Source organism: Cladophialophora immunda (assembly GCF_000835495.1).
Source record: "Cladophialophora immunda strain CBS 83496 unplaced genomic scaffold supercont1.13, whole genome shotgun sequence".
In the NCBI taxonomy this organism is placed as follows: Eukaryota; Fungi; Ascomycota; class Eurotiomycetes; order Chaetothyriales; family Herpotrichiellaceae; genus Cladophialophora; species Cladophialophora immunda.
Genome location: NW_015622553.1, coordinates 1 through 26,076, shown reverse-complemented (window position 1 = coordinate 26,076; position 26,076 = coordinate 1). Strand labels below are relative to the sequence as shown.

Genomic DNA, 26,076 nt, shown 5'->3' with positions numbered 1-26,076 from the left:
AGGCGGAGCAGCTTACGGCCGCGAACGGTGATTAGCGAGCCCGATCACCTGTAATTAGAGTCAACGGGTCAAGTTGGTGGTCGCAGATAATAGTGTCTGGCCGACTGTTGGTGGGCATCACATCCAAGAGAAAATGCGCCGTGCCGCACGGCTTTGTCGTCGCTCTCGGACGCCCCCTTCCAAGACATTAGTCATTTTGGCGCCGGCAAGGAAGACTTCGTCCAGGAGAAGAGTCGTGGACATAGCGCGACCCCCGTTGAAAATAGCGCGACCCCCCGCTGAAAAAAGTGAAGGGCTTAATTGCGGAAGCTGCGATGGGTTTTGGGACCCTGGAGGATGAGGGGAGCGTGGCCTGGACCGACGGCCCGCCACCTTAGCCCTATTTGGAAGGTTGGCCGCGCGCCGCCATTGCGGCACCCACCTCACCCTACCACTAGTCCTTGGACGAGGTACAGGTAGGTAAATTTGTCCCCATTGCGATCAACCAACTTGGCCCCCCCCTGTGGTGATTTTCACGCACTGTTTGCGGCATCTTCGGCTCTGGGTCAAGAGGACGTGTTCGACGAACTCGCCGGGAGTGCCACGAATGTTCACGGCGCTGCAGTTATCGTTGCTCAACCCGGGCGCGAGTGGGCATCCCGGCCACACACCTCCACCTGATTTCCAGATTAAATTGATATTGGCCGAGTGGTGTAGGGACTTGGATCGGGGGCGAAAGGTTCAAGGCTCACTTATGCGTGTCACTAACATAGCGGCGGTCTTTCTCGCATCCCCCGTGGCAGGATGTCATCCTCTCCGTAGCGGAGGAAACGAGGATGCTGAGAGCGTTGGCTTGTTAGGAGGGCCACAAGCGGCAGACTAGATGTACTGGCAAGTGCGCCGGGAGACCGATCGAGCACCGGACCGGTACGAGAGTACCAGGGACGTGGTTCACTACAGGGCGACCTTCGCCGCCCCTGACGACGATAGGAGACGTTGGGCGGCAACCCTCTCAACGCAGGCCAAACGTCTACGTCAACGGGAGTGAGGGAACCCGACGAAAGAAGCGATAGCCGGATCTCTCTCCGGGGACAGACGATTGCTGTCCATTCATCTCACCAAGCCGACAGGTCTCCGTGTCGCACTCGCCGCCGGACCGGCACCGGCTCCATCACCATAGATTTTGAGAGGCAAACCTCCGCCAGCTTCCCTCAGACTGGGAGAGAGCACGTCGACGTCGGCGAAATCACAGCTAAGGCGCTTAGGATTACGTTTGAAGGCCAATACATCGGATTGTCACATACTGTTTAAATATGGGGGAGAGAGAAATTCCCTTTCCGCTATGGTTAACCAACTAACGCTTTTCGTTATGCCCACTTTTGGAGGTTCACCGGGCTCGCACTCTGTCTCGATGGAGGAACGCGGCAGATTCATACGGGGCCGGGAGAACCTATATACAAGATGTCCAGCCACTGTCTGGCCGCTGTGCGGAAGTCCGAGTAGATAATACTTAGAGGAGTTCTCCGAGCATCGTCCGAAGGAAGGGCCTTCTACTTTGTACGCGTCGCGTGACACCCATTCCACCTCTCGACTGGTCCAGTCACCGAAGAGGCTGTGACATAAGTATTAATACGGCTCAAATGATTCTAGAATTGAGTCGTTTGAACGACTTTTTTGCTTATCTGTAATGCCCGACCCCATCGTGTCATTCAGTCACAAGCCCCGTCGATGTTCATCATGTGACGCTCGAGGCCGCGTGGCCCTCTCCCTTGATTCGAAAAGCATGACGATGGGGAAGGAGGGAAAGGGAGTAAAGAAAAAGGCAGACACGCAAAAGGGGATAAAGATGCCTTCTACTATACCACACGAGATAGGCTGCTGCCTGAAAACTCTGGGGAACTGACCTCGTACACCGCCATCAATCTCGCCGGTTTCGTAGTGTAGTAGTGGACCGTTAACCATCGATAGCACTTCCATTGGGGATCCTGTTGACGTTCTGGCTGCGAGACTGTGACCGATGGTGCGGGAAAAAAAGAGAGAGCCCTTGAGATTTACCGGACTCGGAACTGCCCATCGCCAAAACTAGAAATCGTCTGAGACTTCCATGCCCCGACAAGCCACAATCAGGATTTCCCTTTGCGGCTTAGACGGTGCGTCAGAGAGAACTGGCTAAACTTCCTTAGTTTCGGCTGATAAAAGCAGGGTATGTACGGAGGACCAATACCAAATAAGCCTACCACCCGCTCGCGACGGCGAGGGTTGGTCATTCACCCAATCGGGGTGTCAGAACGGGGGGCCAATTTACCCCCATAGGGCCCACCACCCGGGGGCTATACCAATTATTTATCCAACGTCGCTAGCGAATCTCTGCGCCTAAGACCCAAAAAGAAAAGACGAGAGAAAGGGAGGAAAGGAAAAGCAAAAGAGGGGGAAAAAAATGATACTGCTCATGCCATCGTGGGAGCATCACAACTAGTGCGTAGCCCAGCGTTTTCGTGATAGCTCGTAGGCACTTCAGAAATGTTCGGACCGGTCTCAGCCTGCTCACATCACGACAGAGGTTACCATCAGGTCATATACCGACAAGGGCATGTCAGTCTGTGCTTCACGGTCGAGGCATCTCGTTATCCGCGCTAGGTGTCGCTCTTGCATTCGTTGTGGTCGGCCCCTGCTTCTTGAACCGACATAACAAATGCGATTGGTAACCTTCTCCACAAGGCAAGGCCACGTCCCGTCTCAAGGGCTCACTCTCATGGCAACTACAGTCAGGCTGTCGCAGTAAGCCGATTCGGGAAATCCTCATAGACGCCACGGTTGAGGCCCCTCCTCGACGTCGAACCAATTAGCAGACACGGCGACCGTCTCTCTTTTTCTCCTCGGGAGGGTGACTACTTCGCCCTCTCGTCCTACTTGTTCAACCATGTCCTCAGTAAAAGGTGTCGAAGGTCTTCCCCTCGGAATATACGCCAGGCGGACTGTTCGTACAGTCGATGGGTTGTTACGTCGCCGACCATGACGAAAGCGCGACAGGACCTGAATATCATTGAGTTTGATCCAAACACTACCCGCTACGGAAAGAGAATCCCAAAAGAAGCCTGGGATAAAATCAGAGCTCAGGTGTTGCCGTACTTGGCCTTGTCAGTTGCCAACATCCGAAGGGAACTCAAGTCGCAGCAAATTTTCGTCACAGAACACCAGCTTCAGCGGAAAGTCAAAAAATGGCGATCTGATGAGAAGAGATCAAGCGAATCTCCCCGGGCGATAGGTCTTTCTCGGGATCCCGCCACATTGAAGCACGTCAGTGGCCGCGAGAAAAAACGCAAAGACATGACACAGACACCGCGGGTCCGCGGCACACCCAGGCTCACATCAAACATTGACTCCGATCTTTGAATCAATACCGCAGCGGACAAAGGCTCCGGTCCCCTCGCAATCCTCGGTACAAAGACAAAAAAGTGGTATTCGGGGACCACAGCCGAAATGGCCACGTCCCATCCGACCGTGGCTGAGGATTCTTCCCCTTTCTACCTTTCGTTGGGAATATCGGGTCCGCCTGAATATCTGTAATCAATCTCGAGTCGGGATGGACAAGGAACTAGGGACGTGGTTGGGATGGCCCATACTGGTGATGTATTTATCTAGGAGGCTCTCTAGGAGACCGATTGAGGATCAGACTAGGTTGGTGGGTAGGTCGATCGACGGCGTCATTGACAACGTCGCCGGGAAACGCCTAGGTCGGGAATGTGCTCGGGTTAGGGTTGGGTTAAGGTTAGCCAAGGTCTACGTAAACAGGACAGAAACTCGCCGAAAACGAGAGACAGACGGGACACCTATGTATCTACTCGGGGTAGACCCATACGGTCATTTCACATTATTCAATTTCGCCGTTCTCTGCCGGGGGTCACACCTACATTTTAGGTATAGGGCAAGACGTAAGGGTCCCCTCAATAGTTCTACGGTCCTAGTCAATAAGATGATAGGCATTTACTATACGTTGGATGGTGGACCTACGTTGGCCGACAGTCCGCCTCACCGGCTCAGTTAAGATCGACCTCCTCCGGGGGATTTTCCTTCCCTACGACAAGGTTGATCAAACGCCCCCGTATAACCTCGCACGATGGAACAATTTCGACCGACAGCTACGTCGTCTTGGATGTGCAGCGTTACACCATCCGCCTCAAGGCCCGAGCTTCGATATGGATACCTACAGTTCAAGCACCGTGAGCGACGACTCTTTATGCATAGCGTCTAGTATCCATCATCAACCCCCCTTCCAAGAACAAATCCGAGTCTCGAATCGGACCGAGCTAAGCCAGGAGGTTGCAGAAAGGACCCCGACAAGAGCTAGAGATGTCATAGCTATGGATATCTCAACATAGCCGGATCGGACGGGGAGGTGACCGGCAGGTCAAGGTGGTGTGCAGTGTCAGCGTGTCGATTACATCCCAAATAGGCCAATACAGCGAGCCATGATCGTAAGACCGGGGGGACGGCAGAGCGGCAGATCAGAGAAGGTGGGGGAGGGGTGGGGGGATGAGTGGACGAATTCAATGTATTAGACCCCAAGGATCAACTTGGACCTCACTCAACAACCCCAGATCCGGATCTACCCCAACAGTATACAGCGTTAGGGACGCTAGAATCGCGTTCATCCGATTATTCACTACCACCTTCTTATGCTTTTTAGCTTACACTGTAGTCTCCGTGACTTTCGTCGAGGTTGGCGGAGACGACTCTTTGTGTGGAGACATCTCTTGTTCTGTGTGAGTCCATTTCTCCAGTCCATTTTCTCGCTCACAAAATTAAGTTCTTCACCATCCAACGATCTTTTCAAGCCCGAGTGTACGCAGAGTGATGAAGAGGCTCCTCTATCTCGCCCCCTCCATTTTCGCTTTGGGTCGAGTCATAGTGTCCCTCCTTTTCCCCATCTCCACTAAAAACGATGCGAAGCGACGACTTGACGACGGCGGTATCTCCCACTTGAGGGGTGAAGACTCGTTCCGTAATTTCGTCCCCGCCAGACTTCTTGGTAGACGTGTCGTACACTATAACCATTCGGGCGAAGGCGTCGCAGAACGCCTGCAGTTCAAGGTGTCCGCCAGAGGTTCCCGAGAGTGACATGCTAGACAGATATTTCTCAAACCTATCTTTTGGTTCTTGACAAGCTGCCGACGTAGTAGATCGAAGGGTCCGTCGTCGTTGTGGTTCATCCTCCTCTACAAATGAGGCAAAATGTTGCCGGTTCTGCCGCAAGTGGCTCACGACGGTTGCACGTATTTGGGTGTGGCATATCGGACTGCCGCAGAGTTTGTCTGAAAGAGCTGCAAATAGACAATTGCCTATCATAGGTTAGAGCACCGCAACCCTTGAAAGTGAGAGAGCGTGGAGCGTACCGTCTCCCGGCACCTTCTTCACGCGCAAGCCTCTCTCAGCTAGATTCGGCCTTCTCGCCCCGGACCGTCGAACCATGCCGGGGACACTACGCGACGGAGAATATACGATTGGCGGTAATCGCGGCCGAGCTATTCGGGAAAGTACCTAGGAAGGCACGCGAGGGAGGGGGAAGCCTTTCCAAGTGGTCGCCACCTCGAGGCTGTTGGAATACCGGGAGGATTGTCAATTACCTGAGTTAAAGATCGATGTCTCGGTTAGGGGACCTGGAGGTATGTGTAAATCCCGGGAAGGCGAATCACAATTTCCCACGTAGATATGGCGAATTAGTCCTGTTAGAGGTACCCAAAAGGCGGTAACCCATAACGGACTAGGCGGTGGATATAGTAACTATGGACTCCGGCAGGGAGATTTAGCGTTCGCCTCCGCGCCGCGGGAGCCCGCACCGGGGATGATTTTTGCGGTTTCCAGCTAGTAAGGCTCCAGCAAAGCGCAAGGCAGCCGTAAGGCAACAGGCCGCCACAGGCCGCCACAGGCCGCCACAGGCATGTACAGTACAATTCAGGGGTGCTTGTTAGAGTGTGCCTGACTAATTTTAAAGCTTATCGTCTCTCTAGCTACGACTAACTCATTGGACCCGTCTTTAACCGAGAATTTCCCTCGTTCCTTGCCGTGCCCCGACCAGCTGAGACTCCACATGAGGTGCTCTGTCAGGGAGGCTGTGAGCCAGCTGTCCCTAGTTTCGTGGTCGGATTACGCAGAGCTTTTACTCTCTGGCGAAGCTGACCGGAGCGTTCCAGTACGCGCTACGTAGATCAGAAGAACCCGAGGGAAAGAAGGAGGGGCCTTCATCGATCGATGATGTCTCCGTCCTCGATTGGCCCTTCGGGTAAGCGGGACAGATCGCTAGTGCCTCAGCAACCCTATGTAAAGCCACAAGTGCACATAACTCTATCATCATTGCTGGTCCCCGATCTTGCCGACCGCGAGATGGATAAAATCGAATTGTACCGCGCTCGAGCCCGCGGACATGCTGTTCTTGATTTCCCCACCGACGTTGTCCGCACCCCTCGCCCCCAGTGTGGTTGCGCGAGCAAGCCAGAAGCCAATTTCATACGGTCAGCTAAGCGGCCAAAGTCGTACGCTAGAATGTCCTCTTGACAATAGTTGGTCACCCACAGCCGGCGGGAGATTCAAATCGGCCGCCCCTCCGAGGAGCCTCTCCAATTGATGGCACTGCTAAGGGCACTCTTTCGCGGACCACGGGGTGACCCCTCGTCAAGGTCGTACCTTGTAGGTGCCGAAGTTCGAGGCAGGCGGGCACACCATCACTCGCCAGACTGGCCTAGATGAAGGATGAAGGACGAATTAGTGACCATCTTCAATTTATAACATAATTTCGGAGCTTTGTCGAAGACCTCGTTGGCGACGGTAGCCTATCCGCGATTGCCCATCGCTTGATGATAGGGTGACTTGTAAAGAGATCTTGCAGGCCTCTCGGCGATCGGGCGGAGAAAATGACTATGCTGACATCCGGAGGCGGGATAGGCTTTGAATTTTGTCCGTCTCTTCGGCGCGAGACTTGTACTATAACCGAAGGACAGGTTACACACTTGGAGGGGAGGGAGAGAGGGCGAGAGAGAGCAGGTACACTGAATAATCATATCGTGAACTGGCGACGTCCCATCAGTTTCTCTATAGATCACTGGAATAATCTACGTCGCCAAGTCTACTCACCGAATCTACTCGCCAAATCCACTCACCAAATCTACTCACCAAATCTACTCACCAAATCTACTCGCCAAATCTACTCGCCAAATCTACTCACCAAATCCGCTCACCGAATCTGCTCACCGAATCTACTCACCAAATCTGCTCACCGAATCTGCTCACCGAATCTGCTCACCGAATCTACTCACCAAATCTCGATAGAGGAAGTGAAGACCTAACTCATAACCCTTTTCTGGTGGGAGAGGGAGTAATCGTACAGCCCTAGACTATGCGGGCTAACCCTGTTCTCGCGGTCGTTAGAGTGATTATTCTTAGAAACGTCGCGATGAAACTTATAGAGCATCCCGCCGGACTGGAGGCGGACTGTGAAATTTCCCAGCTTAGAGCAACTTCACTATTTTGGAGGGAGGAGGGAGGAAATAATAGAAGGTATCGTCTATTTCAGGCACCGCCTGTGATCTGATCTCAGTCGCCACCGATGAGATTATGACATTTACATCTCAAGTAATAGGTGTCCAGCCGTCTCCTACTTATAGTATGGTGTTCTCGTAGGTATGCGCATCTCATCATTTTGGCGGTCATTCACGTCCCCTCCACCATTCGCACACGTAAACCCCTTATCTTTTGGTCTTCGCTGGCCTTCTCCTTTCCGCATCTTCCCTTTCCATCTTCGAGTTGACGCGCGCAGGGCCACCCTGACCGTCTTCCGGGAATGGGTCACCCGAGAGAAGGCCCGGGGCTTTTCGTCATGTAGACTAAAGGGAACATTTCAATTTCACTCTCTCCATACAGTTCTTATTCGACCTCTGAGCGAGGACCAAGCGCCCTCCCCATCATCCGTCGCTCTCCGGCGTCGGCCGCTAAACTGACCTTATTGGCGTACCTACTTACCCCGACAAAAACCCAATTGTGTTCTCCGCAACGTCTTCTGACCACTCCCCCCCCCGGCCCCCCAAAACGAGCTCTCTTTCCCATACCCACACTCACCCCCTCTCAATGTGCTCGAGTCCCCCATAGAGTCATCGTCCTATTCTTTCGTCGCGCCCTACTTCTCCGTGGCAGCCTTCGACTTCGCACAGTTCCAGCGCTCCGTCTTCTCAAGCTGAGCCATTCGGTCCTTGTTCTCCTGCGCAAATTTCGCGGCCCAGTCAATTTTCTTCGTCTCGCCATTCTTCTCGATGGCGATGTCAGCCCACGGAACCCACTCCGAGGCTTTGCGCATAGAAACGACATCGCCGAGCTGAGCGACACCGTAAGCTACCGTTTTGATGGCAACACCAATTCCCGAGATCGTAGAGCCAACGGTGCGCAGCGGGAATTTGGCAATTCGGAGGCGACCAGATTCCTCGAGCTTTGACGTCGCCTAGTGTGGGGGCAAGCATCCACTTCCCAGTGAAATGTGAAGTGGCAACCGCGGTATTGGAAATAGAGATTTCCTGTATAGCACTTGTGGGCACCGCGGTTGGAATAGAGGAATGGAAACAGCTGAAAAGGGGACGGGCGGGAGCGGGACATCAAAGGAGTTGGGCGAGTTGTGGGCCAAATCCATCGAGTTTGGATCAAGTCACCGGTGGTGTCTAGCCAGAGGAAGTCAGCATTTGAGCGGGGCAATTTGGTAACTTGGAAGCCGGTGTTGGGCACTGAGCCGCCAGAGAGAGGGTTTCTTTTTGCTACTCAATCGGGGTGGGCTGGAATGTGAATGGGAGAGGAAAGCGGTGGGATTTACATGAGAATTGGCCCCTGAATATGCTTAGTCCGAGGGCATTTGCAGACCGGCCAGCGAGGCGTAGTTCATGCTGAATGGACTTAACATGTCGTCATCTCCAAACAGGCGGTCCTGCTTCCCGTATGCTGAGGACACCATGGTAGGTAACGTCGGCGGCAGACTCGACGATGTCACCTCTACGGGATATCGGTAGCTCGAGTAGTGGCTGGTCGTGTTGTCATACGCGGGGTGTTGTTGGTGCTCATAGTGGAGATATGCTGTGGTCGGCGGGTATGACGAAAAGGTAAATGCCGGCTGAGAATGGATTGAAAGACGGCGTCCAGCTGGAGCGTCAAAGAGTGAGGAGTGGTCATCCAAAGGTAAAAATCTCTGGCGATGCTCTGGGCACCTCGTGTGACACACTTGATCTCGAAGGCTGGCGGGCCATGGATTGAGTTTGTTTCTGGGAAGTCTCTTTGGCGGGAGTGGTAGCTAGTTCCGAATGCTGTTGTTCTGGCGAGGCAGAAGACGACCCAGCACGGCGCTCTAGATCTTCGAGTCTTCGCTTGAGCTTCTTACGATAGTTTCGCTGTTTCCGCGTGTCAGGATCGGGCACAATGACGACCACCAGCAACGAGGATTATTTACCTGAGCAATCCGGTTTTGGATCCGCCGTCTCTCCGCCAGGTCCGAGATTTTGGTCCAGTCCTCATCCGGGAGCGGACCTTTCCCCATGGCGGATGTGTAGCAGTGGCTTTGACTCCGATGTGTGGTGGGCGATGGGTATATTGAGTCTAAGCCAAGAAGAAGGAGACGGGTAGATAGAATGTGAAGCAAAATAATTGGGATCAGGTCTCATTGAGATTGGTATTGGGTAGGAAGAAGGAAGATCTAGATGAAAGGTGAGGGTGTGTTCACAGTCTTAATAGTTTCGTTGTGATTAGGGAAGCTAGTCCATCATATGTATGACCGGGACACTGGGTTGCGTGGGACGCCCTGAACGGAAGATAGTAGGTGGCAATAGGTGATCGCAGAGTTCAACCGGGGGTCGCAAAAAATAGACGCCTTGTTATGGAAGAGGCTCGGATACGTCGGCGTGAACGTTGATGGATTTTCAGATGAGCAAAACGCCGTTTCTCGGAGCGGGCAAAAGAAGCGGGGCTGTGTGGCCCGAAAAAGAAACGCCGGCATAAACAGGTTCACCCTCCCGTCCGTTCTCCGCCTCGCGACAACAAGAAATTGAGAGCGTGGCCTACGGACTCCGTTCTGGAGTGTTCGAGAGCAGGGGTTACTCTTGATCACGGAATAGCGGTCCTGCAATCTCCACAGGGGTATGCGCGGAGGCTTCCGCAGCCGAGTCAGAGAGGCTGTGAAGGCGGGCATATGTCCCCCTCGTAGTGCCTAACTACATGCCTCGTTCTACCCTGAGAGAAAGAAGGAGGGGTGGTGGAGCCCTAAAGCCACAAAGCCAAATGAGGACTCGGGTATTCTCATTTGACGGATAGGTGGCGAAAAGATATAACACAGCCTTGCGGAGGAAGAGTCGAAGTGGATCGGGCATCTCGCGAGAGACATTCCAGGTGGGTCCATCAAACGTGGAATCAGTAATGACTCATGAGTCTGTGGCGTACCATCTCTTGAAAACTTCGTCCCACACCTTCAATCGGGGTATCCACACACCTCGACACGTTCCTTGTCGACCATCTTCAGGGCCGCCATGTATGCCATTCACCTCCATCCACGAGTCGTCCCCGAGACATCGACCTTGTTTCGGCCTGGAGACGTGGCTTTGGGGTCTAGACGCGCCGCGAGATCGTCTTGATCACTCTGGCAATACCGTGACCATGCCCCCGTTTCTCACTGCGAACCATGTGAACCACGATGAGACCCACCGACCACAAGGCAACCGACTCCACTCTTCACTTTTGAGCCACAAGTCTGCCGGGTCCGCCGGACGACATATCCTGTCACCGGTCCCCTCCCCCCCTTTGGAGGAGCCTTAAAGATGTGATTCGCTTCCAGGTGACAGGGGTGAGGAAACACCCTTTGCTAAGGCGCTCCTAGTCTCCTTAGGGCCGGGCTCCAAGGAGGGGCATTCGCACAGCGGCCCGCGGGCTACCTCTGAGAGGTGGCAGCCACGGCCAGACGTGTCGATTCATCATTGACCCTTTCGGTCCGCGTGATGATAAAAAGCAGTGGCGGTCAAGATGGGGCCACCAATCTTCTTAGTCGGTCCCGGCCAAGATCGATGTATGGAATGTTGATTGAAGACGGTGATATAGTACCGGCCAGAATGTTGTTAGTAGACGGCGTCAAGTGCATTTAGTTACTGGAACTGCGAGCAAAATATATTGATCGGTGTGCCGGATGTGAAGAGAGGTCAAGTCGCGGGAGATGACTCTACTCTTGTTAGGCCCGGGAAACGGAAATCGACTTTGCAGAGTCTAAGGATTTGTCGCTGGGTAAAGCGGTGCTCTGTATGATGTGCTGTTGCGCTGTGGTTGCGACCCGACTGCGTTGCCCGAGACGGCCCAACTCGCTGCCTGCTACAATCCCATTCACTCTACCTTCCGGGGAAATCCTCTCGTCCGATCACGTCCCTAGATGTTATCACCCCGTCGACGACGAGGTCGACGGCTAGACTGACTGGTCGGTTGCTCTTCCTTTTACTTGATCCTAGAACGGCGCGACCCTCTATCCGTGTGAAGATATTGAAGCCGATCCCGACTTTGTATGCGAGCGGACCACGTAGCTTGTACCGCACACTGGGCATAGTTCACCTCTATCTCTTATAATGGGATTTACTGGGCCATTGGTTGCGCTAGTGTTACCTACGCGGTTCCACGGACTTTCATCACACTGTCTCTCCCGACGGTTCTCCCAAACCTTTCTATGGTCTACCAAGGCCTGCCATAGTCGCACTAGATCTACCCACGGCAGGTCCATCCATCCACGAGTTTGGGCTGGGATATCTGAGGCCTCGCTCCGCACGAACGAGTCACAGGCGCCCGACGCGAAATGCCCGATAAATTGTAGTCCTCGTGCGTCAACTTCCGAACGCAGGTAGCATTTTAAAAGCAGGGAAGTATCGTCGCTCCAGTAGAAGGATGAACAAAAAAAAAACTAGATGCCCTAGATTGACGCTCTCAGTCCATGCTGCCCGCGTCGAAGGCGTGCTGGAGTGCCAGACTGGATTGGCGAGGATACTTGCGGTAAACTTTGAGTTAGTCACGGCCCACTTTCCTTCGCTCCGCTTGGATTCGCGCTAGCATAAACAAACTCTCTGGCGTGACGGAACCGTCATCTCCAACGGGAGAACCTGGTCACCGGTTACGGGGAAGGGGCAGTTCGAGGTATCCCGTGGCCAAGCAAGATCACCGTGTTGAGCTAGTCATGCTTGGGTAGCTGTGTGTATTGGTCCGACCGCCTGTGGCCCCTCTCAGGTGGCGTAACTGCGTGGTTCCGTACAAATGGCGGTGGCTACAGGGAGATCTCTCGTCAATCCTGCCACGCAGGTAGCGTTGCACCAACACTACTCAGGGCGTCGTCACACTGCCCGGGTTGCCGTTTTTGGGAGGATAGTCAAACACGACGGTGCAGACGCTCCCAGGGGGAGTCGAGCCGTGCCCTGGCACCGATCAATGAAGACGCCAGACCCTGGGTCTTCCGCACCAGTGTAAGCGCATTGTTGAGTCCACCCGCACCGTTGTCGTCGCAATCGCCTCGGGTTGTTCCGGTGGTCGTCGACGGTCGATGGCTACCGAGAGAGCGTCAGCCCCCGAAAGGTTCATTGGGGTGACCAACCGGACCACTTGGCGAGAATTGTTATCGTCGCAGCTCTTCATAACCAAGCCGACTTTGTGGAAAGAGCACAGGGGCACTCCGTAAAAAGAGGAGACTTTCCCAGGGACGAGGTGGTGACGGTGATGGTTGTCACCGCAGGGGTAACCCTTAATTACGACCGACCTTTCGACTAGCGAGGCGTTTGGCCCCAGGACGGTGTCCCCGTCTCACTAGGACGAATCGGCGTAGGTAGCGGGGGAAGGGACTTATTACTTATTATCCGCTTCCGGCAAGTCGCTATCTTCCTCACGTTCCGGGCCCCGCAACCCGCCTCGCCTGTCGCCCGCGACGCTCGGATGAAAAGCGGCCGTTACGCTTCTACCTGTGGGGTTCCTGCTTTCGAACCTTGCTTCGTTGGACGTTAACTTTTGCCCCCGGAGATGTTTTCGTTAGCACCCGTCGCTAGGCGGCACCTGTCGAGCCGTAGGTCTTTTGTTGTAATGTCAAAGACTATTTGCCTGTTTGGGAGAGGCTTTCATATGCTTTGGCTTAATAACGGCCAAAAAGACGGGGGTTTATCGGTGGGAGACGGAAAGTGCAAGGGACCGACGTCCTGGACTCCTGGCTGGACTAGGCATAACGACCGCTATGGCCGCCATTTAAAGGCGGCGTAAAGTCTTCTTCTTAATTATCTCTCATCCAAACTTTCTAACATATGCCTTTGGGTCCAATACTAAGTATTCCTCTCCTCAGGCTTCTTCAGAAAGCGTGTTCGTCAGTCCACTACCCCGACCGCCACGCTCATACTCTACTGTCGCCTCAAACCGGAACTTGAATGCAGGAGGGCTCTTAGGGACTCTTGGTCTTGGATCCAGCCAGGTCTTGGGAGAGAATTCCTTGAATTTAAGTGTATTCGGTCGAAGTGAGCAATGGGGGGCCGCTGGACTGGAGAAGAGGACTATCGTCTATTACAGTTAGTCGGACGGTATGGGACGGACTGGAAAACGATTTCCTCTCACATGAGACGCCGTACACCGCTGTCTTGTCAACACGAACATTGGAAAATTAAGAAGAAACCCCAAGAGAACAACCAGACCACCCATTCCTGGCCAAACGAGGGTAACGCCATAGACCAGCGAACGGAGGGGTACTTTGGAAGAGCGACTTCAGCCTCGTCCCCACTGGTTAATCGGCTTCATCCACCTCCAGCGGTCCCATTATCCTACCCGTCCCCGCGATCAGAATGTCGATACGACCAACTCAGCCAGCGCTATCCACTCACGCAGACCGACCCCCTCCAGCCTCACACAGTTTCCGTCAGTCTACCCAACCGACAAGGGAACCCTTTTCTGATTGACTATGATCCTCACAGGAATCGACTGAAACCCGTATCGCTACCGGCGATCAGGTCCAGCATCCTCGCACCCGCCTTCTATGGGCATGTCAAAAGCGCCGAGGACGTGGCCATTCTCATCGAGGCTTGTAGGCTTAGGCAGCTCTGGTGCTTTGCCGGGACCCTCTCCGAGGAAACACAAGGGTGCTTGACGATCGAGAGCGGCTCCGTCTTTATCTATATCCGGAAAACGGAGCAGGATACGTCCGCGTGGAGCGACGGACGGTCTTGGGGGGAGGTCTGGACAGACGAGACTTTCTTCTTCCGTAAAGAGATTTCTCAGTCTTCTCAACAGATACCCATGTCGAGAGATTCCTCCTGCTGCTCTAATGGAGACGAACTGACCAAGAAGATGAAGGAGGTCAAAGCCGACGGCGTCATATATTGCCTAGTCTCTTACTATCGTGACCGTGACGTCTCTACCAATCGGTTGCCAACACCTTCCCAGGCGTACAACCTGCAAAACTTCCGGCAACGTCTAATATCATACTAAGCACCATCGGAATGTGGACGGCTACCCTCAGCCATCCCCCCAGCCTAATAAATCGGACGTTAGTGACCGCGGGGGAATACATCTCGGCAGATGGGAGGTCCCTTTCTCCACTCATCATCTGGCCGTCATCCACCCATCGCAGTGCTTGGACCACCCACCCAACCTCGGGGTGGCATTTTGCATGCTCGCCGAGTGGTTACACCAACCGTGCCACCGTATTGGACTCTATTGGTCCTGCCGTCGGGTAAGTCAGTTCGAAAGCAAGGTTGGATTCTCTCGAAACGACATCTTGTGTCTCCAAAGCCGCTGCAAGCTCGTGAGCTGATGCGAAAGACTTGGTCCAGCAGGCTTCAATAATGTGGCCCAACCATAAGTTGTCTGTTGAAGGGAGGCTCTCTCTTATGGGCCAAGTAAGCAGGTCTCCAGGTTTCTTCCAGTTTTGCATGAGATCAAATTTGCAACGTTGGCCTGTTAAAATCTCATACATCACTGCACCAAATTTTCCGATATCGGTCGAGACAGATTCTCCATCTTCATCTGGTTCCTTCATATCCCAATCGAGAGGCATTAAACTAGATTCTCCAAAGTCGGCGAACTTGATAGATAAATTCTCGTCGAGTAGAAGGTTCTCTGATCGGATGTCGGCGACAATGATGCGACATGTGTGAATATGTTCGAGGGTGTGCGCCATATCCGTTAACCAAGATAGTTGTGTTTTCTTGTTCGGCCTTTCTCTGGCTAGGTATTCGCGAAGGTTGCCATTCCCCATATAAGCCATTCGAATCAACGGCTCAGGTGTCTCAAGCTTGAAGCAAGGAACGACTCCAGGATAAGCACCAAGTCTGCGATAGATTGCCTTCTCCCGCATCATCTGTTCAATCCTACACCGACGCATGTCGAAATCACCTTCCTCGGGCGTCAGTCTTCCGCTCGGCACGTCAATTTTCAGCGAGAGTCGTGGGATTTTGTCAGCGAACTGCCCATGCCGAATGATTAACCCTGAACCGCCTACTCCCAGGATTTCACCCCGCACGCTTGTGCCATCTATGTGGACGAAATCCATGAGATATTGTGATACCTTGTATGTGAAAGTTTGTTCTAGAGGTGATGGTACAGTGATAAGTAACAGTGGCATAATCTCACAAGGGATGTTTTTTGCAAGGCAGGGTAATTGCCCTAACCACCGCACAAATGGAATATGGTATCAGAATGGCAAACAATTTACGAATCCAAAGACTGGCGGCCCCGGTCCAGGTAGCGCCATGCCTTCAAATATACAAGTAAAATAGAGCTATCAGGAGGTCAGGATATTCATGCAATGATAATCAGGTGAGAATTACCATACCCTGAGCCAACGCCCGAGATTCTCCTGACTCCCTTTGTCATGAATGGGATTCTGACAGGAATATAGCTTAGAGGTCCAAGATTCTGTCATGGAATGACAGGATTTCTTAGTCTTTTTGGGCGATCCCCAAGGGACTGTAGACCTCTTCCTGACATCTAGGCTCTTTGACTGTTACATCGCAGTGTAAGGAGGATGTAAGGGCTTTCAATAGTGGGATGCAAGGGATTTGAGGACTGCAAGGGGTTCGACGGTGGGATTGTCACGTGGCTGAGTCATGGCAAGGCTGTGGTAGAGCCTTACACGTGTTTTCTTGGTAGTCACGGTGTGACATAAAGTATTACTACGGCTCAAATGACTCTAGAATTGAGTCATTTGAGGTACCTTTTTACCATCTGTAACGTATGACCCCATAGTGTCATTCAGTCACAGCGGGGCCTGGCTGGGACCCAGCCATGGAGAAGTATGTCCGATCAGGCTGAAATATGTACTTGTATGTATCGAGCCTCGCAGCTGGCCGGCGCAAGGCAGCCGTGACGCCTCTGTGGAGGGCCGCAGGCGCGAGGACGGAGGCTGGAACATGTGGCGTGAAGCGCACCGCCTCAGTACTGTGGCGCATAGGCAAGACAGATGAGTCAGTTCAGTACGGCACAGCATTGGACTCTATTCAAATGACAGCTCCCCAATTCCGTTCAATCGTAGTATATAATGGTGTCGAGACGCAGTCGATTACATTGAATTACCGTCACGACCTTTGTCATGACGTTCCTGCCAAGCCGTGTCAACGGTTCGCGGATTCGTACCGCGTGTCCACTTCCGTGCATCGCGATCTCTTACGCGACGAGCGCTGCAGCGCCGTGCGCACGAACAACGTGGCAAGACCCCACCGGACGTGTGCAGGGCGCGAGAGCAGAGGCGGCGCCGTCCACGAATACACTTCAGCCCAGGGCAGCCTGAGATGTCACTTCAGCGGCGGCGCCGGCGTGGCGGAGAGCCCAAAGCCGGCGGCGTTTCGCTGCGAGTAACGACCCACCAGCGGTGGTAATTTTTCGCAGAGAAGAGGTGTATGGGCAATTCGATGTCTATGTGATCGCTTTACATCCTTTGCTGCGCAGATTTCGTGGTGGCGGTGGATAGAGAGGCGTGCAAAGTCAAAGCGGGTCCATACCTAGGGCATTTCATTGCGCGGGGATGCACGTTAGGTTATATCTTGAGAATTGTATTAGTAGTTTAGCTTGAGCTTGCCCTTTCGGCTTTGGCGCCGGGCGTAATAAATTGTGTGTGTGTGTAGCAAGAAGATGTGGACATTGAGGTAAAAGTCGAGCAGCCTTTTCGGGTCCCCTTTGTTCTCTCGGGCTCCGATTTGGGCTCTCATGTAGAGAAAAGATGAGATCCAATTCTGATCCCCCTTCCACCTTTGTTCCCCCTATATTGTAAATTGCAATATAATGTAGCTAGTTTACTGTATAGTGTCGAAGCACAAAGGTTCTCATGAGACTGAGAATTAACTCGATTCGCTGTCGCCTTTCCGGGGATGCCCGCTCGTCGGAATAATGAAGACCGCGCAAGATGGAGAAGCAAATGCCGTTGCGTGTTATCAAACCATCTCGGTGAGATCAGATGCTAGTTATAATCTGAAAGGCTTCTAATAATTGCAGAACAAAAGCTAGGACTGCACATAGAGCCGTCACAAGTTCGCCTGGTTCCAACGATCAACGATCCATACCGTTGGAAATATCCTCCACGTCTTCAAAAACTATTTACTAAAAATATGAGCGATCAATCGATTGGGGCCTATAAGGCTCTATGTCGGGAGATCGAAGTTAAAAAGTCTATTAAAGCCGTAGCACAAGATGAATCTGGAGGGCTTGACAAATGGGCAACGAGCGATGATGAAGTCTGGCAAAGCACCGTCTATTATATGTCTGTAGCGCCCACGGTCGTCAGACCCAGAGCCGGGACCTAGTCTTTTAACTGAGCAATTGGAAGCTGAAAACCAAATGCTCGCCAAAGAGGTGCTATTACTGCGCGACCAGGCCACAAATGCTCAAGAGGAAGTAGATCGAAAGGATCGAGAGACCGAACAACTTCGACAGGAAATACAGAAGTTGACATCGACAGGAGACTATTTTCAGTCTTGTTTGCAGAGAATTTCACAAAAAGTCGAAAACGCATCAAATCTACTCGAGTCATTAAACTGCGAACTGAGATGCGACATCTCTGTCATTCTTAGTTAATCTAACTACGGCTTACCGTGGCTTTCGAGGACGGTACTCTTTGATTTTCCGCATAAGAGAAAAGATGATGAACACGGAGCCACAGTCGCCGGTGTTCTCTCGAAGAAAGGAATTTGACGAGTCGTGGGATATTGTGCGCGTCAATATCAAAGTAACCCTCCTTCTCAGGCGATTTGGTCACAGCGGAGCTTCAAAATCATCTGGATGTCCTTGGGGTATTGGATGTCTTTGGCCGAGGGAAGCATATGGTCGCTCATTGACGAGGACTTGGAGAGCATGAAAGGGCGAGCTACTGCGTCTGTCAGGATATGGGTCAAGAATGGGATGGGCACCTCGTAAATAAACCTTCCACTCCATGTGGTCGTAGGCAAACAGAGACGCAAAAGACACCGACGGTCTTCGTACCGATACCCAGTGCAACTTTTGATCCTCTTGTCAATTGAGTTTCCGGGCTGCATGTAACAGCGATTGGCCTAGTCCCGTTGAAAAGGAAGAAGATGCACGAGGCATGAGCGCGAGAGAGAAATCATGTGATGATCTCAGCGTAGTGAACGATGAGATGATGAGTCGTTACCTGGTTGTTTTCAAGACACCAAGTTTTCCCAGCATATTGCTCGAACTTCGACTTCATCTGACAATGCTAAGGGGACATGCTGCGATTGGACAATACTTGTAACATGAGTTTAACAGAGTGAAGGAGAGCCCGAGTAGAACCTACGCAGGTGCGTTCGTCAAGAAAGCGCCACCCCATGGAATAGGGTGTGTTCGGACTCGCACAGTCACAGCGAATTGGAAGTTGCTGCAGCCACAGCGAGCTCTGCCGCTACTTGCAATGCCACCGCGCCTGCCGCTCCCATTACATCCGTCAACAGAGAAGAATGGTATAATTTGAAGAGAAAGATCTTGACTAACTAGAAGCAAACAGATTAGCAGAAGTGCTAAATGATTGAGACCGAGATTGTCCTCGCCGAGTAACCGATCGCCTGACGCAGAGACTACGTCTCTAAAGGGATCGGAGACCGCCTCTCCTGCAAGTTGTATATCCGAGTGAACCGTTCATTATCCGGGGAAAATTCTTTTTTTCTCAATGCACGGTGTTTCGGGCTCGGACCAGCACGGTTTCAGCAGGACTTCGCGCATTTCTAGTCTCGAGTCGGAATCCCATGCCAGCATATCTTCCAAAACTTCATCCGCGGCCGTCCTGGAATTTTGAAGAGTTGCTAGAAGACCTTTGTGCACGATCTTGTCGATGCCGTCTACTGGACGCTTGAAATATCCATGACGCAAAGCCCATCCGACTAGGCCATAGCTGTAGACATCGGACTTGCACGACCAACGTAAGGCTGGGTCTGGTGGGGTACGCTTCGGGTCGTTCGACTTTTCTTTCAGCTCGATTATTTCAGGAGGGAGGTAGCTGATTGTGCCTTTCATGTGGTCCTGGGAGTTTGTAAAGGTCGTAGCGTGGCCAAAATCAGTAATGACCACACGTAGTGGATCGAGTTGGACAACGAGAATATTACCAAACTTGAGGTCCCGATGAATAACGCCGAAAGAGTGGAAGTATCGAATACCTTGAGCGCCCTGGTGGAAGGCCCTCCAACGTATAGAAGGGCTCACTTGCGACGCCATCAATGCATGGAGGGTCCTAGGAGCCCAGGGTTCGAAAATCATATATACATCGTTAATCCTTCTGTTCCCCATGGAGCTATCGTCGCCGTCTGAGTAGATGACTTCAGTCAGGGCGCATATATGAGGCTTCGACCAGAAATATTAGTATAGAACAACTAACAGGCTGTTTTACTTACATGTTTCTCTAAGAGCTTGAGGATCGCGATCTCGTCTCCAATTTGGTCGAAAGAGGATTGCGTTCGTTGGATCCGTTTCACCGCATAAACGTTCCCAGAGGAGGTATTAACGCATGGGCTTACAACTCCATACGCTCCAAATGCTTGTGGAGTTTGGATCTGATAACCCTGGAGTATAAGGTGGTTGTCCGATGGGGTAGGATCGATCGATTCAATCCTTTCTGTAAACCACGTTCCACTTTCCCGTACAATTTCGTCGAGCTGTTCGTTGTAAGTAGCGACATTTGTGGGTAAAAATTCTATTTTGAAAGTGAGGTTGCCAATTGTTAGACCCATACGCACACTCTCAAGCACTCTCCCGTCCGTAGGGACCTCTTCACCATTAAGCACCGCCCCCTTCCCAGGCGCCGGCGCGATCATAAGATGTCGGCTGACCTTATGGTGCTTGATACTTGCGTGGCGTCCTCGTACACGGTCCCGATTACCCTTGATTGTTAGGAGGAAGTCCACTCCAAGGTGGTCCATACCTGAGCGGCCAGCTCCAATTATCCAACCCTGGGGAAATTTGTCCGGCAGTATGCTAAGGTTCAGGCGAAAATAGCCGGTATAGATCTCTTGTGTTTCAGTATCACCATCAGAGGTATCGCTCTCTTTCGAGCGCCCAGAAATGACCTTGCTTTTGACATCGGAAACATGGATAAACTTCCGGCAGTGGGGATTCCAACAGCCGTCTGTTTTCAGAATGGTTGCAATTTCGTGAAACGCTATCTTCGCTTGATGATTGACTGGCACAAGTCGGGCAAAGTCTGAGCTCGTTGGTGGGAGTGACCAAGTGACTGGAACGACCGAGCTATCGGGGCGATTTTCGACCCGAATGGTATCGTTGAGTTGTCGAGCGGGATCATGTATATCGTCGAGTTGCCGAGTGCTATCAGGGGTATCGTCGAGTCGAATGGTGTCGTTGGTATCGTCGAGTCGAATGGTGTCGTTGGTATCGTCGAGTCGAATGGTGTCATTGGTATCATCGAGTCGAATAGTGTCTTTAAGAGATGCCTTGTCCACATCACCCGGAGGTCCCATAACGATCCTATGCTGATGAGTTGTGAAAAGGATGTAGTTAATGGGATTATTCGACTCTTTTAAGTTCGGCTTAAGTGTAAGACACCACCAAAGACTTCCCTGGATTGTAAGAGCGTTTCATGAAAGGCATTCACGGTGGTTACCCTGGGGCGGTTATCCTAACGAGGCCATAGCTTGCCCCAAAAGAGACCTTGGGCCAAATATATTCTGTCGGATGGGCATCGAAAGAATGACAAATGGTTGGCCTGTGAAGACGGACGATTATGCAATGATGCCGCCATTTATGCGCGGCAGTGTTTCAGATAGATGGAAAAGGGGGTCGTGGGAAAGGGCTTCTGAAGACGAACCTAAACGCCGAAGAGACAACAGCGCGAGTACAAGGGACCAGGGTAGCTGGCGTTACGGCACTTCCCGGAAGGGCTAGGCAATGCTTGGCGAAAACTGAGGGGTGCGGTTTCCGTGCGAGCTGCTCATGTTTTGTTTCTTTTCTCACTTAACCACACTTCCATAGCAGAGGTAGATGAATATCGATCTCCGACTTTGCTCTGCCATTGCGGAGGCGGTAGTCGAAGGTGCGACTGAGCAGCTTTTGATGCTGCAGGATGGGTCAACCCCTCGGAAGGCTCTTTCCATCCGAAGAAGCCTTACGCCCGACGATCAACTTTCCTCTACCCGCCTTTATTATCGAAAATACTTCCGTGACCAGACTCTACGCTCCCCTAAATCGATAACACCAACACCTCCGTCAAGCCGATCTCCAACACCCGAACAGAACGCACCGAAGAAAAGCGCGAAACGCGGTTCGGTTGTTGCGCAGTTAACAAGAGAAGTGAATGACAACACAATCAAACAAGGGAGACGGAATAGTACTATTAAACTAGTGAGACAAGATGGCATCACCAAGTCAAGGAGATCACTTCAAAAATATCATCGCCATTCCATGATCACGCGCACAAGATCGCTTTCGATGCCGGGATTCCGGCTTTTTGACCTGGAACACCCACCATCGAGCGAAGAAATATACAGATGAAAGGGCCATCCAGTCGACTTCAAGCCATGGTACCTGCTGATAATTTCTCGTTGGTAAGGAGAGGCTACAACGCTCTGATGGGAAATGGCTTCGCGGACTTGGTATTCGGTTGCCTACAGCCTCGAGATATGGGGTTGAGATGATTCTCGACATGACCATCATAATATAAAGGAGAGCATGAGCTTAACAGAGCTAAGAAAGAAGGAGTCGAGAGGAGAGGAGAGGACCTAGTTCTGGAAGTAGGATCTGGCTTATACCAACGCAGTCGACACTTGGTCCTTTGGAGTTATCGCGGCCGAATTGCTTGCCCAAGGGGACCGAGGTTAGATGGATGGGACGCAAGGTTCCCGCCGTGCAAGGATCAACACAGGAGTGGATTTGCGGAGACCTCTGCCAGCGTGTTGCAGATGCACCGTAGAGGTTCATGCCCTTGCTACTAGGATTATGGTACGATCATGAGGTTGTGGGAGTTTGATCGTATTGGCGGGATTGCTTCGGCATTATTTCATATCAACAAAGACGGCGCGAGATTTATTTCGGTGGTCTTGGGGTTTCTCTGGATGGATAAAGAGCAGCTCGGATTTGATCCGACTATCGTGGAATTGAATGGTTCAAGGTACATGAAGATCACACGCGATGGGCGAAACGACCGATTTATCCTGGACACCTTGATGAGACGTGGGACTTCTGTGGTGGGCCGAGCAACAACTTGCTGGTATCGTCCCGTGTTTGATCCCGAGACCAAGGCACGGGCCAATGGCCGACCGCGCATCCTGATCAATGACGGTTTCGGGCCCCACGAGTCCCTTGAAGTGTTGCAATTTTGTCATGAGAACAACATTATTTTGTGTCGACTTCCGTCTCACACCTCTCACAAGACCCAGCCATGCGACGTCAGCGCCTTCGGGCCGCTGAAGACGGCCTATCGTGAGCTAGTAGAGAAGTCTATCTGAGGCTATGGGAATTCTCAATTATATCAGCAATACCTTTCCAAATCATCCTGCTCTATGCGAGTTAAAGCGCTTGTACGCCAACAACCATCCAAGTGTTGGCAAAGTTCGAGGAGCAACCCAAAAGGAAATAGGCCAGAGCTGTGTTGTTTGTACCGAGATGATCACCAAGGAAGAAAAGATTATGGAACTAAAATGTCACCACCTTTTTCCATACCGATTGTATATTCAAGTGGCTTGAACGTCCTGGCCGCAGTTGTCCTCTATGTCGGCAGTGATCACAGCTAGGGAAGTTGGCTTTGTCACAGATTTGAGCTGGGAGTTACCTTTCGAAGTTGTTCTCGCTTGCAATGGTATGTCCTATTCTCGCGGCTAGATTCGAGAAAGGGATATTTACGCCGAGGCTTGGTCTCTCGCGCACAAAAATGCCAACGTGTTAACACCTCAGGACAGCAGGGGGCTAGCCTTATTTCAGACGGAAAGAATTAGCCATGTCAAAGGAGACACACTCCAATCGCACAAGTCGTTGGCATCTTTTGTGTGCTGCGAATCACTCGGGCATCAAGGTGCCGCTGTAGCAACTGCTATCAGCATTCTGCTCAAAATTGCGTTTGAACTATCATTGAGGCCAGGGTGATCAGTGAGAAAAAGCCCGTCCGATTAACCAAAGTATAGCGCTCCTACGAGAAGTTTGACTGGAACGGCTTGCCCTTCTCGTCAACCCAATTGACAGAAAACACGAAGAGCCAGGCGAATGCTTGTGATTACGAGAACCTCCTGTTCATCTCTCCCAACGCTGGCTTGATTGTGTCGCGAAAGCTCTCCGTACTAGAGTCAACTTTCGTTGACAAATCTGCTGCGGCGGAGTACTGCACGGTATGTGCTTGTTTCATTGACAGCTCTCCAATCACCATAGCGCAAGCTTCATCGCCAAATCTTTCACCGCAGAGCGCCCTGGAGGTGTATTGCATGACGACTCTTCAGGATGTGCATCGAGTACATCTCCCCGCTGCGGACTCGTTGACTCCGTCCCCGGACTGTTGTCCGGGCCATTGATGGGGTACCCGACCGTGTGCTCGAGTACGTCGCCCCCGTGAACTTGAAAGTGTTGGAACTTATGTTCGGCCCAGTCCTCGTGTTCTGCTGCCATACAGCACGCGAAACTTTACCTCAGACATCCCGTAGAGCGCCACCTGGCGATCGATGAGTTTGAACGCTACGCCGACACTCGGCTTACCTTCTGTGAAAAGACTTCCTGGGCAATCGAGCAGGTTCGGCAGAATTCCATGTCATTCCACGCAATTATTCTATTTTTGGCTACGAGGGTAATTGTACGGCCGGATAACAATGTGCTTTAATACTTACTCGTACGCCGTCGTATCTTAGAGCTCTTTGAAGTATCGTTTGAGCGTTCAGAATACAAGACACAGCATTCATTCCCAAGCAACGAAAATCATCTAATTCTTAATGTGGTGATGATCTGGAGCCGCCCATCAACCCTGCTTTACTTTTCTTGGGCTGGGGTGGTAGAGTGATTAGAATCAAAGATCATCCGCTAATGCAGGACAATACGACACGTAGAGCTTGGCTAACAGTGGCCCCGGTCCCAGGTAATCTTCACATTTCATAACTGCATTAGCTCGGGCGGTGCTTATAGATACTTCCGCTGTGTTTGGGAAATTTGTTTTGGCCTGTTAGTTGTCGAATGCGCGCTGTAGAAAATGAACGTACCTGGTGTACTTTTTCGCTCACCCCACTTTTCGGTGCGGGGGAATGCACGTTAAACATCTCAATTAGCTATTCTAGGCTCATTATCCTATAGAAGATAGGTTGGAAGGAGAGCTTTGTAGAAAAGAGGCGGAAATTGATTGGGTGCCAGGAAATTGCTCAGCATTGTCGGCCACCGGGGGGGGGGGGGTAGGGTTCCAGCCGGCACAGTAAGGGTGAACCTATATGTCTTCCGTATCAAGCGAAGAAGTCCGTCGTTTCTGACGTCATACACTCTACTACTAGTTAGCTATCGGCCCCTTGTTGTGAGCTTCAAATCATAGGTGCGGCCGGGATAATAGGAGGTTGTGCTTTTTGCGATATCGAGAGCGCTAAACAAAGTGAGGTTTGTTCAGCGTTAATTTTTTTTTTTTTTTTTTTTTTTTTGTTTTGGGAGCCCTTGCCTTTCCCGGCCAGTAAGGATTGTTCTGGAAAGACAGCTGACTTATTCAAGATGCATCTCCCGTCACACTTCGTATGTCTATAGATCGATAACAATGATTAGACTCGGCATCCCATCTCGTACGAGTGCGACAGTCAAATGTCAGCGCCATTTCAGTGACATGATGGCTGCTGCTAACATACTGACTCACTGACGGCGGAGCTCGTCGTGTGGGAAAGCTATTTTGGGGTGATTTCCGTTTTGGGAGGATACTCCCACTGATCATGGTAGTTTCCTTTTTCGGACAATTTAGTGACCTGTTTACTTCGGCGCGGGAGTGGGTTAGGTGTCACCCTCAAATCTACCCTCCGCAGTTCAGAGTGATTCAGTCCCGAATCAAAGCTGAAGTGCCTTGAACCCTTCTTCTCAACTGGTTTGAATCAGTGATAACACGCTTAGTTCATATACCCTGTTCTAGAATGGGACTTGAACCAGTTTGAACTTGCCGGCTTCGGTTGCTGATCAGTCTAGCCCAGGCTGATTTGAGCTCCGCGGTTTGGTCTAGGGTAATGTATCTTGAAATCATTGCCTACTGAATAAATAAACAGTTCGAACAATGACGTTGAATTGCGAATTGATCGAGAACTCGAAGTTGATGTTTGTGGAAGTCGTACCCGTAATTGGCTTAGCTGGCCGAGAGAATCAGGGCATTACCCGATTCGGACAAAAAGGTGACGCGTTTCATGTGCTCTTCGCAACCACCATGAGCAAGGATACAGATTTCATCATACCCAGCCACGCAATTTATTGATTCCTTACTAGTATGCTCGGTCTCAAGCCTAATTTAAGTACCCTAGGCTTTTGTATGATCTGGGGGAAATTCTAGAAGGCCCTGGAATGAAACGATAGAATACTAGCCGGCGGTCACAGCGCGTGAGCAACAGTGTGCCATCTGTATGTACATAGGTGCCTGCAAGTCGACGTGCGTTGTCCACCCCCGCTGTTCAC

General features: G+C 51.8%; 6 protein-coding genes across 6 annotated transcripts; 3 read left to right on the top strand and 3 right to left on the bottom strand.

The window, feature by feature from the left end:
- Positions 1-2,991: 2,991 nt before the first annotated feature.
- On the top strand, positions 2,992-3,372 carry PV07_12550 (uncharacterized protein; the record flags this gene model as incomplete). Its single annotated transcript, XM_016400085.1, has 1 exon — positions 2,992-3,372. One exon carries the CDS (start codon positions 2,992-2,994, stop codon positions 3,370-3,372), a length of 381 nt encoding a protein of 126 aa, XP_016242274.1.
- A 1,231-nt stretch (positions 3,373-4,603) lies between these two features.
- On the bottom strand, positions 4,604-5,632 carry PV07_12549 (uncharacterized protein). The gene is made up of 2 exons (XM_016400084.1): positions 5,373-5,632; positions 4,604-5,318 (listed from the first exon to the last, which is right to left on the bottom strand). Exons 1-2 carry the CDS (start codon positions 5,446-5,448, stop codon positions 4,810-4,812), a joined length of 585 nt encoding a protein of 194 aa, XP_016242273.1. The 5' UTR covers positions 5,449-5,632; the 3' UTR covers positions 4,604-4,809.
- A 3,219-nt stretch (positions 5,633-8,851) lies between these two features.
- On the bottom strand, positions 8,852-9,541 carry PV07_12548 (uncharacterized protein; the record flags this gene model as incomplete). The annotated part of the gene is made up of 3 exons (XM_016400083.1): positions 8,852-9,207; positions 9,230-9,395; positions 9,455-9,541. The coding sequence occupies 3 exons, from the start codon at positions 9,539-9,541 to the stop codon at positions 8,852-8,854; spliced, it is 609 nt and encodes a 202-aa protein (XP_016242272.1).
- An 8,047-nt stretch (positions 9,542-17,588) lies between these two features.
- Positions 17,589-18,054, top strand: PV07_12547 (uncharacterized protein; the record flags this gene model as incomplete). Its single annotated transcript, XM_016400082.1, is given in 2 exon segments — positions 17,589-17,744; positions 17,749-18,054. Coding segments are annotated over 2 exon segments (462 nt in total).
- Positions 18,055-19,086: 1,032 nt separating this feature from the next.
- On the bottom strand, positions 19,087-21,254 carry PV07_12546 (uncharacterized protein). The gene is made up of 2 exons (XM_016400081.1): positions 19,860-21,254; positions 19,087-19,809 (listed from the first exon to the last, which is right to left on the bottom strand). The coding sequence occupies exons 1-2, from the start codon at positions 20,937-20,939 to the stop codon at positions 19,114-19,116; spliced, it is 1,776 nt and encodes a 591-aa protein (XP_016242270.1). The 5' UTR covers positions 20,940-21,254; the 3' UTR covers positions 19,087-19,113.
- A 205-nt stretch (positions 21,255-21,459) lies between these two features.
- On the top strand, positions 21,460-21,969 carry PV07_12545 (uncharacterized protein; the record flags this gene model as incomplete). Its single annotated transcript, XM_016400080.1, has 1 exon — positions 21,460-21,969. One exon carries the CDS (start codon positions 21,460-21,462, stop codon positions 21,967-21,969), a length of 510 nt encoding a protein of 169 aa, XP_016242269.1.
- Between the last annotated feature and the right edge of the window lie 4,107 nt (positions 21,970-26,076).

Bases quoted from the DNA above. Each gene is read 5' to 3' on its own strand.
- PV07_12549 (XM_016400084.1), bottom strand. From the start codon at position 5,448: ATGGTTCGACGGTCCGGGGCGAGAAGGCCGAATCTAGCTGAGAGAGGC. The intron at 5,319-5,372 runs GTACGCTCCACG...AACCTATGATAG, and splicing joins GAAGAAGGTGCCGGGAGACG to GCAATTGTCTATTTGCAGCT.
- PV07_12546 (XM_016400081.1), bottom strand. From the start codon at position 20,939: ATGGGACCTCCGGGTGATGTGGACAAGGCATCTCTTAAAGACACTATT. The intron at 19,810-19,859 runs GTAAGTAAAACA...TTCTGGTCGAAG, and splicing joins TCAAGCTCTTAGAGAAACAT to CCTCATATATGCGCCCTGAC.